The sequence below is a fragment of the Garra rufa genome, chromosome 15 (genome assembly GCF_049309525.1).
Source record: "Garra rufa chromosome 15, GarRuf1.0, whole genome shotgun sequence".
Classification (NCBI taxonomy): domain Eukaryota; kingdom Metazoa; phylum Chordata; class Actinopteri; order Cypriniformes; family Cyprinidae; genus Garra; species Garra rufa.
The window spans coordinates 7603983-7622202 of NC_133375.1; the positions used below are offsets into that span (position 1 = coordinate 7603983).

Consider the following 18220-nt stretch of genomic DNA (forward strand, 5'->3'; position numbering starts at 1 on the left):
CGATGAGTTTTTGGCTCAATGTCTGCATTTAAAAATTATATTTCCATCTCTGTTGCACCAGTTTTGGAAGTGTCTAAAATGACTGTACCCTTATGTACAAGTCATTGGTGTTTGGCGATGAGTTTGGGCTCAATGTCTGCATTTAAAAATTATATTTCCATCTCTGTTGCACCAGTTTTGGAAGTGTCTAAAATGACTGTACCTTTATGTACAAGTCATTGGTGTTTGGCGATGAGTTTTTGGCTCAATGTCTGCATTTAAAAATTATATTTCCATCTCTGTTGCACCAGTTTTGGAAGTGTCTAAAATGACTGTACCCATAGTCACAAGTCATTGGTGTTTGGCGATGAGTTTGGGCTCAATGTCTGCATTTAAAAATTATATTTCCATCTCTGTTGCACCAGTTTTGGAAGTGTCTAAAATGACTGTACCCTTATGTACAAGTCATTGGTGTTTGGCGTTGAGTTTTTGGCTCAATGTCTGCATTTAAAAATTATATTTCCATCTCTGTTGCACCAGTTTTGGAAGTGTCTAAAATTACTGTACCCTTATGTACAAGTCATTGGTGTTTGGCGATGAGTTTTGGCTCAATGTCTGCATTTAAAAATTGTATTTCCATCTCTGTTGCACCAGTTTTGGAAGTGTCTAAAATGACTGTACCCTTATGTACAAGTCATTGGCGTTTGGCGATGAGTTTTTGGCTCAATGTCTGCATTTAAAAATTATATTTCCATCTTTGTTGCACCAGTTTTGGAAGTGTCTAAAATGACTGTGCCCCTGTGTACAAGTCATTGGTGTTTGGCGATGAGCTTTTGGCTCAATGTCTGCATTTAAAAATTGTATTTCCATCTCTGTTGCACCAGTTTTGGAAGTGTCTAAAATGACTGTACCCATAGTTACAAGTCATTGGTGTTTGGCGTTGAGTTTTTGGCTCAATGTCTGCATTTAAAAATTGTATTTCCATCTCTGTTGCACCAGTTTTGGAAGTGTCTAAAATTACTGTACCCATAGTCACAAGTCATTGGTGTTTGGCGATGAGTTTTTGGCTCAATGTCTGCATTTAAAAATTTAATTTTCCATCTTTGTTGCACCAGTTTTGGAAGTGTCTAAAATGACTGTAGCCATAGTCACAAGTCATTGGTGTTTGGCGATGAGTTTGGGCTCAATGTCTGCATTTAAAAATTGTATTTCCATCTCTGTTGCACCAGTTTTGGAAGTGTCTAAAATCACTGTACCCTTATGTACAAGTCATTGGTGTTTGGCGATGAGTTTTTGGCTCAATGTCTGCATTTAAAAATTGTATTTCCATCTCTGTTGCACCAGTTTTGGAAGTGTCTAAAATGACTGTACCCATAGTCACAAGTCATTGGTGTTTGGCGATGAGTTTTGGCTCAATGTCTGCATTTAAAAATTGTATTTCCATCTTTGTTGCACCAGTTTTGGAAGTGTCTAAAATGACTGTACCCATAGTCACAAGTCATTGGTGTTTGGCGTTGAGTTTTTGGCTCAATGTCTGCATTTAAAAATTGTATTTCCATCTCTGTTGCACCAGTTTTGGAAGTGGCTAAAATGACTGTACCCTTATGTACAGGTCATTGGTGTTTGGCGATGAGTTTGGGCTCAATGTCTGCTTTTAAAAATTGTATTTCCATCTCTGTTGCACCAGTTTTGGAAGTGTCTAAAATGACTGTACCCATAGTCACAAGTCATTGGTGTTTGGCGATGAGTTTTTGGCTCAATGTCTGCATTTAAAAATTGTATTTCCATCTTTGTTGCACCAGTTTTGGAAGTGTCTAAAATGACTGTAGCCATAGTCACAAGTCATTGGTGTTTGGCGATGAGTTTGGGCTCAATGTCTGCATTTAAAAATTGTATTTCCATCTCTGTTGCACCAGTTTTGGAAGTGTCTAAAATCACTGTACCCTTATGTACAAGTCATTGGTGCTTGGCGATGAGTTTTTGGCTCAATGTCTGCATTTAAAAATTGTATTTCCATCTCTGTTGCACCAGTTTTGGAAGTGTCTAAAATGACTGTACCCATAGTTACAAGTCATTGGTGTTTGGTGATGAGTTTTTGGCTCAAGGTCTACATTTAAAAATTGTATTTCCATCTCTGTTGCACCAGTTTTGGAAGTGTCTAAAATGACTGTACCCATAGTTACAAGTCATTGGTGTTTGGCGTTGAGTTTTTGGCTCAATGTCTGCATTTAAAAATTGTATTTCCATCTCTGTTGCACCAGTTTTGGAAGTGGCTAAAATGACTGTACCCTTATGTACAGGTCATTGGTGTTTGGCGATGAGTTTGGGCTCAATGTCTGCTTTTAAAAATTGTATTTCCATCTCTGTTGCACCAGTTTTGGAAGTGTCTAAAATGACTGTACCCATAGTCACAAGTCATTGGTGTTTGGCGATGAGTTTTTGGCTCAATGTCTGCATTTAAAAATTATATTTCCATCTCTGTTGCACCAGTTTTGGAAGTGTCTAAAATGACTGTACCCTTATGTACAAGTCATTGGTGTTTGGCGATGAGTTTGGGCTCAATGTCTGCATTTAAAAATTATATTTCCATCTCTGTTGCACCAGTTTTGGAAGTGTCTAAAATGACTGTACCCTTATGTACAAGTCATTGGTGTTTGGCGATGAGTTTTTGGCTCAATGTCTGCATTTAAAAATTATATTTCCATCTCTGTTGCACCAGTTTTGGAAGTGTCTAAAATGACTGTACCCTTATGTACAAGTCATTGGTGTTTGGCGATGAGTTTGGGCTCAATGTCTGCATTTAAAAATTATATTTCCATCTCTGTTGCACCAGTTTTGGAAGTGTCTAAAATGACTGTACCTTTATGTACAAGTCATTGGTGTTTGGCGATGAGTTTTTGGCTCAATGTCTGCATTTAAAAATTATATTTCCATCTCTGTTGCACCAGTTTTGGAAGTGTCTAAAATGACTGTACCCATAGTCACAAGTCATTGGTGTTTGGCGATGAGTTTGGGCTCAATGTCTGCATTTAAAAATTATATTTCCATCTCTGTTGCACCAGTTTTGGAAGTGTCTAAAATGACTGTACCCTTATGTACAAGTCATTGGTGTTTGGCGTTGAGTTTTTGGCTCAATGTCTGCATTTAAAAATTATATTTCCATCTTTGTTGCACCAGTTTTGGAAGTGTCTAAAATGACTGTGCCCCTGTGTACAAGTCATTGGTGTTTGGCGATGAGCTTTTGGCTCAATGTCTGCATTTAAAAATTGTATTTCCATCTCTGTTGCACCAGTTTTGGAAGTGTCTAAAATGACTGTACCCATAGTTACAAGTCATTGGTGTTTGGCGTTGAGTTTTTGGCTCAATGTCTGCATTTAAAAATTGTATTTCCATCTCTGTTGCACCAGTTTTGGAAGTGTCTAAAATTACTGTACCCATAGTCACAAGTCATTGGTGTTTGGCGATGAGTTTTTGGCTCAATGTCTGCATTTAAAAATTTAATTTTCCATCTTTGTTGCACCAGTTTTGGAAGTGTCTAAAATGACTGTAGCCATAGTCACAAGTCATTGGTGTTTGGCGATGAGTTTGGGCTCAATGTCTGCATTTAAAAATTGTATTTCCATCTCTGTTGCACCAGTTTTGGAAGTGTCTAAAATCACTGTACCCTTATGTACAAGTCATTGGTGTTTGGCGATGAGTTTTTGGCTCAATGTCTGCATTTAAAAATTGTATTTCCATCTCTGTTGCACCAGTTTTGGAAGTGTCTAAAATGACTGTACCCATAGTCACAAGTCATTGGTGTTTGGCGATGAGTTTTGGCTCAATGTCTGCATTTAAAAATTGTATTTCCATCTTTGTTGCACCAGTTTTGGAAGTGTCTAAAATGACTGTACCCATAGTCACAAGTCATTGGTGTTTGGCGTTGAGTTTTTGGCTCAATGTCTGCATTTAAAAATTGTATTTCCATCTCTGTTGCACCAGTTTTGGAATTGGCTAAAATGACTGTACCCTTATGTACAGGTCATTGGTGTTTGGCGATGAGTTTGGGCTCAATGTCTGCTTTTAAAAATTGTATTTCCATCTCTGTTGCACCAGTTTTGGAAGTGTCTAAAATGACTGTACCCATAGTCACAAGTCATTGGTGTTTGGCGATGAGTTTTTGGCTCAATGTCTGCATTTAAAAATTGTATTTCCATCTTTGTTGCACCAGTTTTGGAAGTGTCTAAAATGACTGTAGCCATAGTCACAAGTCATTGGTGTTTGGCGATGAGTTTGGGCTCAATGTCTGCATTTAAAAATTGTATTTCCATCTCTGTTGCACCAGTTTTGGAAGTGTCTAAAATCACTGTACCCTTATGTACAAGTCATTGGTGCTTGGCGATGAGTTTTTGGCTCAATGTCTGCATTTAAAAATTGTATTTCCATCTCTGTTGCACCAGTTTTGGAAGTGTCTAAAATGACTGTACCCATAGTTACAAGTCATTGGTGTTTGGTGATGAGTTTTTGGCTCAAGGTCTACATTTAAAAATTGTATTTCCATCTCTGTTGCACCAGTTTTGGAAGTGTCTAAAATGACTGTACCCATAGTTACAAGTCATTGGTGTTTGGCGTTGAGTTTTTGGCTCAATGTCTGCATTTAAAAATTGTATTTCCATCTCTGTTGCACCAGTTTTGGAAGTGGCTAAAATGACTGTACCCTTATGTACAGGTCATTGGTGTTTGGCGATGAGTTTGGGCTCAATGTCTGCTTTTAAAAATTGTATTTCCATCTCTGTTGCACCAGTTTTGGAAGTGTCTAAAATGACTGTACCCATAGTCACAAGTCATTGGTGTTTGGCGATGAGTTTTTGGCTCAATGTCTGCATTTAAAAATTGTATTTCCATCTTTGTTGCACCAGTTTTGGAAGTGTCTAAAATGACTGTAGCCATAGTCACAAGTCATTGGTGTTTGGCGATGAGTTTGGGCTCAATGTCTGCATTCAAAAATTGTATTTCCATCTCTGTTGCACCAGTTTTGGAAGTGTCTAAAATCACTGTACCCTTATGTACAAGTCATTGGTGTTTGGCGATGAGTTTTTGGCTCAATGTCTGCATTTAAAAATTGTATTTCCATCTCTGTTGCACCAGTTTTGGAAGTGTCTTAAATGACTGTACCCATAGTTACAAGTCATTGGTGTTTGGTGATGAGTTTTTGGCTCAAGGTCTACATTTAAAGTCACACCAGAGGAGTTCAGCTGAGATTAGGACTTTGCTTTCTGCAGACCAGTCAAGTTCTTTCACACTGACTGAATTAATCATTTCTATTTGAACCTTGCTTTATACACAAAGTCTTTCTCTTGTAAGAAAAGGATTATGTCCAAACTGTTGCTATAAAATTAGAAGCACACAATTCCCTAGAATACCATTATATGCTTAAACATTAAGATTTGTACTCATGGAAATTACTAAAGTAATTAAACCTATTCTTTAGAAGGGGGTGTCCCAATACTTTTGGCAATATAGTGTATGCTCAGTATGCAGCATTCATGATCAAAACTCTTTTTCATATGTAGGCCTATAACAGTGATAAGAATAGTTATTTTTAAAATGTATAATCATTTATTTCTACATTTATAGAAATGTATTTATAGCTTTTTAGCATTTCCTGTATTTCACCATCACATACTGGTTTGTACTTCAGTGTTTTGTGGTTTGTATACAAGTGGTGTTTTTTAGAGGTCACTGTAGTGACATTAATTTGATCTTTAGGTTGTCTAAATGAAGATTTATTAACTACAAATTCTTTTCTGATTTCAACATCGGCTATTTTTCTTCCTTCTTTGTGTGTGACAGGCTGATGAAGAGGCGGCCCGTCTTGCTTCATTGCCTGCTTGGAGGAGAGATATCATGAAGAAAAAGATGGAAGAAGAGAAGTAAGTTAAAGCCAGCTCTTGTCTTTCTCTTTGCTTCTTACGGTCTCTTGTGTTTTTCTGTTTACTGTTTGTTAACCTCATTCAACTGTAAACCTCAAGCTTTTACTTTATCTATACACTCTAGTTTTTGCTAGTTGATTATACAAAAATGCTGGGTTAAAAATAACCCAGTGCTGGGTGAAATATGGACAAACCTAGCGAAAGGGTTGTTTTGACCCAACGGTTGGGTCAAATGTTTAACCCAAACTTAGTAGTATTACTCAACTCAACTATTGTTTAAAAATTACTATATTTCTTGCTTAAAATAAACCCAGAATAGGTTGGAAATTAACATTTATTAAGAAGCTGAATAAATAATAATCAACTAATAAACATTTTTTAAATTGCTTATTAATAAATTTTCACCTGTCGATTATTGCTGATGCATCTTGTAATTATGTGTCTGATTTTTAATGTACAACCTATTTTGGGTTCATTTTAAGCCAACCATATTTAAATACAACTATCCAGAAGGCTGGGTTAAACATGTAACCAACCGGGTGGCTCAAAACAACCAAGTTTGTGGGTTTGTCCTTATTTCAGCCAGCACTGGGTTGTATTTAACCTATCAGTTATTAGAGTGTATATATAACCACAATCTTTATATAGTCTATATATACAGTGCCGCCCACTAATATTGGCACCCTTGGTAAATATGAGCAAAGGTGGCTGTGAAAATGAATCTGCACTGTTTATCCTTTTGATCTTTCATTTAAAAATTGTACAAAATTCTAACCTTTCATTGAAGTAAAACAATGGAAACTGCGGTGGGGGTTCCATTATGAAGAATCTCTCCAGATCCTTCAGATTCCCAGGTCCATGTTGGTGCTTCTTCTCTTTAGTTTCTACAGGGTTCAGGTCAGGGAACTGGAATGGCCATGGCAGAAGCTTCATTTTCTGCTCAGTGACACATTTTTGTGTTGATTTTGATGTTTATTTTGGATCATCGTCCTGCTGGAAGATGCAACCACGGCCCATATAAGATTTCCAACAGAGGCAGTCAGGTTTCGATTTTTTATCTGCTGGTATTTGATAGAATCCATGATGCCATGTATCTGAACAAGATGTCCAGGACCTCCGGCAGAAAAATAGGTCCACAACATTAAAGAACCAGCTGAATTTTTTAAACCGTGGGCGTTGGGTACTTCTTTATCCCTGTCTGCACCAAAACCATCTGGAGGATTAGCTGCCAAAAAGCTCATTTTTAGTTTCATCTGACCATAGAAGCCAGTCCTGTTTGAAGTTCCAATCATGTCTGACAACTGAATACACTGGAGTTTGTTTTTGGGTGAGCCAGGAGTTTTTTTCCCCCTGAAATCTATTTAAACAGCATGTGGTGATGTAGGGGCTGTTTGATATTTTTTTAGGCTTTCTGACCCCAAGACTCAACTAATCTCTGCAATTCTCCAACTGTGATCCTTGGAGAGTCTTTGGCCACTCAAACTCTCCTCCTTATCGTGCATTAGGATGATATAGACACTTCCTCTTCCAGGCAGATTTGATCTTTAGTTGATTGGAACTTCTTAATTATTGCCCTGATGGTGGAAATGGGCATTTTCAATTCCTTACAGCCACTCTCTATTTTGTGAAGCTCAACAATCTTGTTCTGTACATCATAACTATATTCTTTGGTTTTACTCCTTGTGATGGATAATTAAGGGAAGTTGGTCTTTGTGTTCCTCATATTTATAATATCATGTCATGGCTGGACAATTTCAGTCACCCTGGTGTGCTGCAAAATGTAAATATGAATGTGATATTTTACTCATAAGAATTTCTAGGGGTGCCAATAATGGTAGCCAACATGCATTGGAGAGTTTTCCCCTATTTTCAATTGTTTAACTTCAACGAAAGTTTAGAATTTTGTACATTTTTTGAACGAAAGCTCAAAAAGATAAATGATGCAGATTTATAGCATTTATAGATTTACAGCCGCCTTTGCTCATATTTGCCAAGGGTGCTAATATTAGTGGACGGCACTGTGTGTAGCCAATTTCTAATAACAAAAAGTAATACACTGCAAAAAATGCTTTTCTTAGATGTTTTGTCTTGTTTCCAGCCAAAATATCTAAAAATTCTTAAATCAAGAAGGATTTTCTAGATGAGTAAAAAATTCCTATTTCCTATTTTCAGAAAAAACAAGTCAAAATTAAGTGAGTGTTTGCTTAGAACAAACAAAATAATTTGCAAAAGGGGTAAGCAAAAAAATATTATTTCAAACAGAAAACAAGATTATTTTTTTTACCCCAATGGCAGATTATTTTGCTTGTTTCAAGATAAAACGCACTTGATTTTGACTTGTTTTTTCTAAAAACAAGACAATATTTTGTTCTCATCTAGAAAATCCTTCTTGATTTAAGAATTTTTAAGATATTTTGGCTAAAAACAAGACAAACATTTTTTTGCAGTGTATAGCTTTGTCTGCATTTATAACTAACTTATAAACTGAACTGCCTTTAAAATTCAGATTGTATGCCTAAAAATTCTTCCATGCAAATCTGAATTTTCTGTCTTTTACTTTTAATGTCTTGTGTGGATTATGATACCAAAGTGATAAAATGTAAGTAAAACTGCAAAATATTTTCCATTGTTGTAGTAACGTTTAGACAAATGTACAGACATTTAAACATATGTCTATACAAGTAATCCTCTGTTTCTTTTATTCACTTCTGGATGGACAGGGAACAGAAAAGGTAAGACACTGACTAGTAATAGCAGTACTAGTGATAGTTGTAGAAGTAGTTCCTATTTACATTTTGATTGTATTAATGTGCACGCTGTCATTTTATCAAAAACGTGAATGTACCTACTTTTCGTTTGCAGGAAAGAAGAGGAACGACTGCGAAGAGAAAAGGAGAACGAGGAGAAATCGGAACAGGAGAAACTACGAACGCTAGGCTATGACGAAACCAAGCTGGCACCGTGGCAGCGGCAGATTATTTTAAAGAAAGGCGACATAGCGAAGCAGTAGTAAATTCCCAGACATCCCTATCCACTCTTGCACAACTCTCTGTAGGACACTGTTCAGAATCTGCCAGACCCTTTAGACACAAAGCACGCGTGGGTCACCAGACAGCGTTCTGCTTGATGACCACTTCAGCATCGCTTCTTCTGAGCCTCAGTGTATCTAAACTAAATGTTATCAAGCTCTGAAGATACTTTGTACCATTAAAGCGTAACAAATGAATGAAACAAATGTTTTTACTGCGGATGGGTCTCATTTCTATGATTATTTAACTGTTTTGAGAACTGAAAGAAATCAGTCAATTATTTTGCAGAAAATTCATCATTTTTAGAGTTCCCCACCGGATGCATTACACTCTTAAAAGTAAAGATGCTTTAAAAGGTTGCCATAGAAGAACCATTTTTGGTTCCACAAAGGCTCTTTCTTACTTTTTATAATCTGAAGAACCTTCCTTCGCCACAAAGAACCTTTTGTGAAACAGAAAGGTTCTTCAGATGTTAAAGGCATCGTGAAGCACCTTTCATTGTTAAGATGTAACTTGTTTTAGTCACGTTTTAAATCTCTAGTAACATTTTCAATTCTAGATAGAAAATATATGTTAAGGAAATCCCATGTTCTCTGCTTGAATGCTTTTTATAAATGTACTTCATGTGGTCATAATCTGTTAAGTATGATAGCTCTGAACAGGTGTTATGGCACAATGTATTCTTACAATACACTTTGTGTTATGGTGCATCTATATTTCTTACATAGAAAAAGGCCATTTGGAAATTATAAACTATATATATAGAAACAAACGCAGTAGCCTCTACACTGTGCATATGTAATGCAAAAACCATGTTTTACCAGAAGGTGGAGTCAGAGGTCACAGCTGACAATTGGCCATTAAAGTCTTCCCAGATAACAAAGCTCAGAATGTTTTGCAGGCCACTGCTGAAAAAGAGTAAAACCCATAAGAGGACAAGAGAAGCCAATGTCTTAAATATTCTATTGCATCTGATGGTCTAATTAAAACATCCCTTTGTACTGAGATTTCCATAGGACGTATACATTGGAAGGGGAAATGATGTTGATGTTGATTAATATGTCATGAAATCATGACGGTGTATTCAGCCATGCTGCGTTCCCCAAGAATGAAGCTATATTTTCTTTCTCTGCTTGGCCACCGTAGCTTATTCTTTATTGTTAATGTGTTTAGAGTAACTAGACATCAGAAAAGTGCCGGATGTAAATCTGTATGTGTGTGTGCATGCGCATGTGTGAGAAAGTATATGTGTGTGCATATTAACACATGCATATGAACGTAATATGTCTATCCTGTGTCATTCACTGTGCGATGGGTAGAGTTGATGTATTTTGAGTGTTTTTTTTTTTTTTCTGTACAACTGTAAAAAAAATGAAATAAGTAACAAGTATAAGTGATAAGCATGGTCCTCCTTGAGTTTGGGAACATTCTGCTTTTGTTTATCAGATGCCATAATGATGCTGAAAACAAAGATGTGAACGTCATTGCCATTAGAACATTTTCTATTCTTAATTACTCCATTTAGAAACACTTATAAACTGCTATGGCCTACAATATCATGTCACTTACATGTTTTTTCCTGTTTTCAGCCTGGCTTTCATAGGCAGACTATTGTAAACTTTAATTTTCCCAATGGCAACAGTAACGTAATAAACGTTTAAATAACAAGTTGTGCCTGTGAAATACTTAAAACATGTTACACAAAACACATCTAATACATAGTTACAGGCCCCCTGCCTGATTTTTTCTTTTTTTGCGTGTTTGACACACATGTTTCAGATCATCAAACAAATTTAAATATTAATCACAGATAAACACAACATGCATTTTTTTAATTAAGTTTTTTTATTATGAAGGGAAAACAAAATCCAAACCCACTTGGCCCTGTGTGAAAAAGTGTTTGCCCCCTAAACTTAATAACTGGTTGGGCCACCCTTAGCAGCAACAACTGCAATTAAGCGTTTGTGATAACTTGCAATGAGTCTGTTTCAGCGCTGTGCAGGAATTTTGGCCAACTCTTCTTGGCAGAATTGTTGTAATTCAGCCACATTGGAGGGTTTTCGAGCATGAGTCGCCTTTTTAAGGTCATGCCACAGCATCTTAATAGGATTCAGGTCAGGACTTTGACTAGGCCACTCCAAAGTCTTTATTTAGTTTTTCTTCAGCCATTCAGAGGTGGATTTGCTGGTGTGTTTTGTCTCATCAGTCCACAGAATATTTTCCCAAAAGTCTTAGGGATCATTAAGATGTTTTCTGGCAAAACTGAGACGAGCCTTTATGTTCTTTTTGCTCAGCAGTGGTTTTCGTCTTGAACTCTGCCATGCAGGCCATTTCTGCCCAGTCTCTTTTTTATGGTGGAGTCATGAACACTGACCTTAACTGAGGCAAGAGAAGCCTGCAGTTCTTTAGATGTTGTTGTTGGGTCTTTTGTGACCTCTTGGATGAGTCGTCGCTGTGCTCTTGGGGTAATTTTGGTCGGTCGGCCACTCCTGGGAAGGTTCACCACTGTTCCATGTTTTCGCCATTTGTGGATAATGGCTCTCACTGTGGTTTGCTGGAGTCCCAAAGCTTAAGAAATGGCTTTATAACCTTTTCCAGACTGATAGATCTCCATTACTTTCTTTCATTTGTTCCTGAATTTCTTTGGATCTCAACATGATGTGTAGCTTTTGAGGATCTTTTGGTCTACTTCACTTTATCAGGCAGGTCCTATTTAAGTGATTTCTTGATTGCGAACTGGTCTGGCAGTAATCAGGCAGGATTTTTTTAACCTTCATAATAAAAAACTTCATTTAAAAACTGCATGTTGTGTTTACTTGTGTTATCTTTGTGAAGCGACAGCTTAGTTGCTCATACTTATGTATTATTTTCAATTTCTATATTATTATTTTGACAAAATAATAGAAGAGACCTTTAATCTATGAAATTAGTAAATTAAGTTAAGAATTTTTCAGTAGCATTTAATATTTTTATTGTATTTTAGCTGAAGGTTCATGAGTTGAAATTAAGTTACAAGTCTGAAGGTTACAAGTACAATTGAGTTTTTATTATATCTTGTAATATCACAATATACACTACCAGTCAAAAGTTTTTGAACAGTAAGATTTTTAATGTTTTTTTTTTAAAGAAGTCTCTTCTGTTCACCAAGCCTGCATTTATGCAAAGTATAGCAAAAACAGTAACATTTTGATTTTTTAGCATCATTACTTCAGTTTCAGTGTCAAATGATCATTCAGAAATCATTCTGATATTGCGATTTGCAGATTTTTTTTTTTCATTCTTTTCTTCATTATGTTGAAAACAGATGAGTGGATTTTTTAGGTTTCTTTGTAAATAGAAAGTTCAAAAGAATAGCATTTATCTGAAATAGAAACCTTTTGTAACATTTTAAATGTCTTTCATCACTTTTGATCCATTCAAACCATCCTTGCTAAATAAAAGTATTAATTTCTATAATTAATACTTTTAATTATAGAAAAATATATACTGACTCCAAGCTTTTGAACAGTATAGTGTATAATGTATAATGTACAAAAGCTTTTTATTTCAGATAAATGCTGATCTTTGGATCTTTCTTATCATCAAAAAATCCTGAAAAAATGTACTCAACTGTTTTTAAATATTGATAATAATAATAAATCTTTCTTGAGCAGCAAATTATCATATTAGAATGATTTCTGAAGGATCATGTGACACTGAAGACTAAAATAATGATGCTGAAAATTTAGCTTTGATCACATTACATTTTAAAATATGTTCAAATAGAAAGCAGCTATTGTAAATAGTAAGAAATATTTCACAATATTAATGCTTTTGATGTATTTGGATCAAATAAATGGTGAGCAGAAGAGAATCCTTAAAAAAACATTAAAAATCTTACTGTTCAAAAACATTTGACTGGTATAGTAATAGAAGTGAACTCATTGTATTATACTCATAAATATTTATATTATTATTATTAAATATCTGCTTATCACAGTAGCTTATCCTAACGCTTACAGACTATACTCTAAAATTATAAAAGTATAAAACCACGCTCACTTTATCAGAGGAATCAGCTTCAATTAATTTGTATCTCACTTTACCAGCAGATGGCGCATTTTGCATTTACCTTTGCAGGACCGGAAAACCAGTACAGTGGAAAGAAACCATAATAATAAATAATTAATCAATAAAACACCTCCACATCTTCTATTTAGATATTGGTGGACAAATTATTGTCATCTTATTTGTATGTAAAGAAATATAACCGTTTGTAAGACAATGAAGTAAAATCGCCTCACCGGTGGGCGTGGCTTGACTCACCTGCAGTGACGTAGTGTGACGCGCTACAGAGTCGGTGTAGGTGCAGGAATGCGCCGAAGTTCTGCTAAAAATATATAGTATGTTCAGGATCCTAGCAGGGAAATCTGACATCTGCACATTTACAGAAACACAGTGCATGTGATTTTATCCGGGTAAGTCAATCCTGGATTTATGTATGACTTTTAAACGGACTAAAAGTGCTCTTGTTTTGATAGCTACTCAATCTGGGCGTGAAATGCAGTTACAGAGAGTTGTTTATCCAGATGACTAGAATCAGTTATATGTTCCAATATTCCCCGTTGTGTCTTTTATCCAACAACTTTGTCAAGAAAACTGCTTAAGAAAAGAAAGCGCGTCTAAACAACAAAGTTAAGACTAATGGATTGTCATTTTAACTTTTATTACTGTTGCATCACAGCATGAATCTAAATTAAACTATAAATATACTCTAAGTATAATCTGTTTTGACCATAGGTGTCATCAAAAGGCTATAGGGTATTTCATAATGTAATGGCGTAAATCTAAATCTATGTTGTTTTGTCACACCTGCACTCTTTTAATAAAAGTTTATTTTATTGACTTGTGGTTCCATGGAGAACCTTGTAGAACATTTCGAGAAAAGAAGTAAAGAAGGTTTTTAATTTAAAATTATTATATAATTGTTATACGAAACTTCATATGATTAGTGCACCTGTTTCCGTGATCAAGGGACATTCCAAACAGATGTGAGATAGGGTTCCCGGAAAAATAATAACAGAAAGCATTATTAGCTCCAGTGGCAGTATCATGCTTTGACAATGGTGAAAAATGTGTAAAAATAGAGTCAAAACAGATGGAGATGCAGGCAGCGCATTACCCTCCGGGACTATTTATTTATTTGTTTTTATTTTTTGCAACACACGTGAGCAGGTGAGACTTAATGAGATAATTTGTCTGTTATGCTGTTACCAAAAATATATTACCGACCCTGGTGTAGTCATATACTGAAACTGAAGTGACACATATTTAATAACAACTTTGATCACTCATAAAAAATATTAAATTTACATATATGGATTATTATATAATATTTATATGGTATATATAATGTACATTGTTACCTAATTTATGCTGATTTAAAATTTTTGCAGTATAATGCAATTACAAAACCAAAAGTACTTTATTTTAAAACAATATAATTAAAATAATATCCCAGTATTAAACCACAACAAAACTTATGATTCATTTTATTTATTCAATTTTGGTTTAATTTGATTTTGGTGTGAAATGTGAGCTGGACGTATTGTTTCATTAATATTAGGTGATAATTACACTGCCAGTCAAAATAAATAAATAAATAAATAAATAGTTGTTTTGAATTGTAATGTTTTTTTTAATGCTCTTTTTTTATCCAAAGTACAGCAAAAACAGTAAAATGTTGAAATATTTTTACTATTTAAAAATAACTGTTTTCTATTTGAATATATTTTAAAATGTAATTTATTCAATGCAGAATATTTAGCTTTCATTACTCCAGTTACATGATCCATTAGAATTCATTCTAATGTTCTGGTTTGCTGCTCAAAAACATTTATTATTATTTTTATGTTCAAAAAATAGAACGTTAAGAAGAGCAGCATTTATCTGAAATATAAATCTTTTGTAACATTATAAATGTTTTATCATTACTTTTGATCAATTAATACCCTAAATATCTTAACCCCACAACAACAAAAATGATACTGACAATGTTACAATAGCTTTATTTCAGATAAATGCTGTTCTTTTGGATCTTACTATTCATCAAATAATCCTGAAAAGAAAGTATTCAATTGTTTTAAATATTGATAATAATAATGTTTCTTGAAAACCAGCATATTAGATTTATTTCTGAACGATCATGTGACACTGAAGACTGGAGTAATGATGCTGAAAAAGTCATCTTTGATCACAGGAATTAATTACATTTTAAAATATATTCAAATAGAAAGCAGTTTAGATAAGTAGTTATTTTAAATAGCAAACAGTATATTTCACAATATTACTGTTTTTGCTGTATTTTGGATCAAATAACGGCAGGCTTGGTGAGCAGAAGAGATTTCTTTAAAAAAACATTAAAAATCTTACCAGCTGTATTTCCATTACAGATTTTGCGCAAATTGAAATTGCCAATTAAAAAGGTCTAATGGAAACGCGTCAATTGCACAAAAACTGCCATATATCACAAAAAAGTTTTTACGCTCAGATGAGGTGTTTTTTTAATCAATTCGAAAAAGGAATATTTCGCAAAACAGCAATACAAAGTTTTTTTTTTTTTTTGCATTTACAAGTCACATTTGATTAAATATAGCCAAAATCTCACAAAAAATCTGTTGCCATGACTTATTGCAAGAGGGAAAAATTTCGCAATTACTTTTTAATTGACATTTATACAGTAGTGCCAAAGTTTTGCACAAATGCCATTATAATGTATCATTTTAATGTAATGTTTCCATTACTGAAATGTAATTATTCATGGCAACTCATTTTTGTAGGATTTTGGCTATATTTAATTGAATGCGAAAAAAAAAAAAAAAAAAAAAGGTTTCCAGTGCTGTTTTCAGAAATGTCCTTTTTCGAATTGCCTGAAAAACCACCTCATGCGAGCGTAAAAACTTTTTTGCAATATATGCGAGTTTTTGGTCAACTAGCTGCCTTTCCATTACCCTTTAAATTGCGCAAATTGAAATTGTGAATTGAAAATATGCCTAATTGAATCGCGTAAATTGCGCAAAAACTCCCATATGTATATATATATATATATATGCAAGTTCTGGCGCAATTGACGCGTTTCCATATTTTCAGTTTGCAGTTTCAATTGTGAATTGAAAATATGCCTAATTGAATCGCGTAAATTGCGCAAAAACTCCCATATGTATGTATATATATATATATATATATATATATATATGCAAGTTCTGGCGCAATTGACGCGTTTCCATATTTTCAGTTTGCAGTTTCAATTTATGCAATATAAGGGGTAACGGAAACGCAGCTTGTACATTTCTTTACAGGCAGTGTAAATGCATCAAATGCCCTGTTCACCTCCAGTGAACTTAACCTGCCCTTGTTCTCTGTTGAGATCTTTTACAATAAAAAGGCTTCCACCCTTACACTCAGAATTACAGCTGAATAGTCTTGTCACTCCACCCATCTCTGTTGTAACAGGTTAGTGCTGTGGTCTGCCGGTGACCCCAAACTGATGTTCTACAAGTGATAAACGCTTTCCATCAGCCGATCAGGAATCCAGGTGAAGGTGCCATGTCTCACAGAAACTCCCATGGCTCCTCGGGTGACCAGTTTCTCCTCCTTCCAGAGAGCCGTTTCAACTCAGCGCTTCAGCTGGACCAGCCGTCCGGACGTTCGTCCTCGAGCATCGACCTCTCCAGAGTGGGTTCACCAGTGGAAGAGCGGAGAAATGTAGTGCTCAGCACCCAGAGCGAAGCAGCTCGTAAGCTGGGCACTCAGCAGCTCATCCCTAAAAACCTTGCTGTGAGCAGCCGGCCAAAAAACCGGCACCACACCACCGTGGTGACCCTTCCAGTCAGCCTACAGGGCACAGAAATCTCCTGGGAGGACTATGACAGCGATTCGGGTGATGGGTTTTCGCTAAGGAGAAATCGCAGGAATCAGTCGTATCGTGCAGCTGTCACTAGTCTGAATATTGACGCTTTACCAAGTGAACAAACAGAAGTGCTGACAGCAGTCAGTGAAGAGAAGACAGTCAACCAAAAGCAAGCACAAAAATCAGGACGCAAGGCAAGTGTCTTGCTTTCAGGTTGTTATTTTTTTTAATCAAACCACCAGGATGCTTTCACATTAATGTCGTTTGTTGAACCCACAGTCAAGATTTTCACTCTGAAAAATAAAGGTGCCATAGAAGAACCATTACTAGCTCTTTAAAGAACCATCTGTTTCTTAGCTTTTTATAATCTGAAGAACCTTCTTTTGCTACAAAGAACCTTTTGTGGAACAGAAAGGTTCTTCAGATGTTAAAGGTTCTTCATGGAACCATTTAGACAAAAAAGGTTCTTTTATAGCATCATGAAGCTCCTTTATTTTTAAGAGCAGTGTTGTGGGTAACGCATTACAAGTAACGCAAGTTACGTAATATTATACTTTTTCCAAGTAACTAGTAAAGTAACGCATTACTTTTTAATTGACAAGAAAGTATCTGAGTTACTTTTTCAAATAAGTAACACCAGTTACTATCCCCCCATTTATTGATTAAAAGCTCTGCTGAGTAAGATGTTACTTTAGTTCTAGAATAAATATGAACATGCATTAATTCGTCTCACTCACTAAAAAAACAGATCCAGTATTCCTCAAAACAAATAAAAACTCTGAAATTCAACGCAAACCTGCAATAATTAAATATGTTAAATAATACAGATATCCTTTATGTATTTAATCCCCTTTTATTAATCGATGTCTTTGCTGCAAATCTTCGATGATCCAATTCATCCATACTAATAAGCAAATATTACTCAAGATAATCTTAACATTTTGTTTTCCTTTTTTTATTGCTGAAGAGTTGACATTTTTCTTCTGCGGTCTACTGTACAGACGTGAATTTACTTTTCTCTAAGCCTGAGGCTTTTGGTGTGAAAAGGCTTTTACATTTGCCAAAAATATAACTTTTTATATTCAAAACAAACAAGCAAGCCCTGCCAGATAGACCATAGAGCAGACTTATTGACTAAATGTTTGACTAATTATTTTGTATCATAGTACCTTCTGTATTTTAAAAGGGATTTTGATTTGTGACCATAACCAGAAATGTATGCTTTTGGCCTAAGTGAAACTTAGTTTGATTCAGGCCCAACCTCTTCACAATATCTGTCCCTCGGCATTTCTTTCAGCTCCATACAGTAAATTCCAAAATATTCAAACCATATTCAAACTATCAGAGGGTTTCTGTAACATCATGGATGTTCACACTCTTAAAAAAATAAAGGTTCTTCATTGGCATCAATG

At 35.2% G+C, this 18220-nt stretch overlaps 2 protein-coding genes across 3 annotated transcripts in view; both read left to right on the forward strand.

Moving 5' to 3' along the window:
- Window positions 1-10588, forward strand: part of LOC141286850 (espin-like) — a 49765-nt gene extending 39177 nt beyond the window's left edge. For both annotated transcript variants that reach the window (XM_073818963.1, XM_073818964.1), the window contains 3 exons: window positions 5812-5891; window positions 8603-8623; window positions 8754-10588. In XM_073818963.1, coding sequence (XP_073675064.1) covers window positions 5812-5891; window positions 8603-8623; window positions 8754-8901 — 249 coding nt within the window. In that variant the 3' untranslated portion in view covers window positions 8902-10588. The remainder of the gene's footprint in view (window positions 1-5811; window positions 5892-8602; window positions 8624-8753) is intronic.
- Window positions 10589-13244: 2656 nt separating this feature from the next.
- arhgef16 (Rho guanine nucleotide exchange factor (GEF) 16) overlaps window positions 13245-18220 on the forward strand; it is a 29386-nt gene continuing 24410 nt past the window's right edge. Inside the window, exons 1-2 of the mRNA XM_073818653.1 lie at window positions 13245-13377; window positions 16412-17002. Coding sequence (XP_073674754.1) covers window positions 16505-17002 — 498 coding nt within the window. The 5' untranslated portion in view covers window positions 13245-13377; window positions 16412-16504. The remainder of the gene's footprint in view (window positions 13378-16411; window positions 17003-18220) is intronic.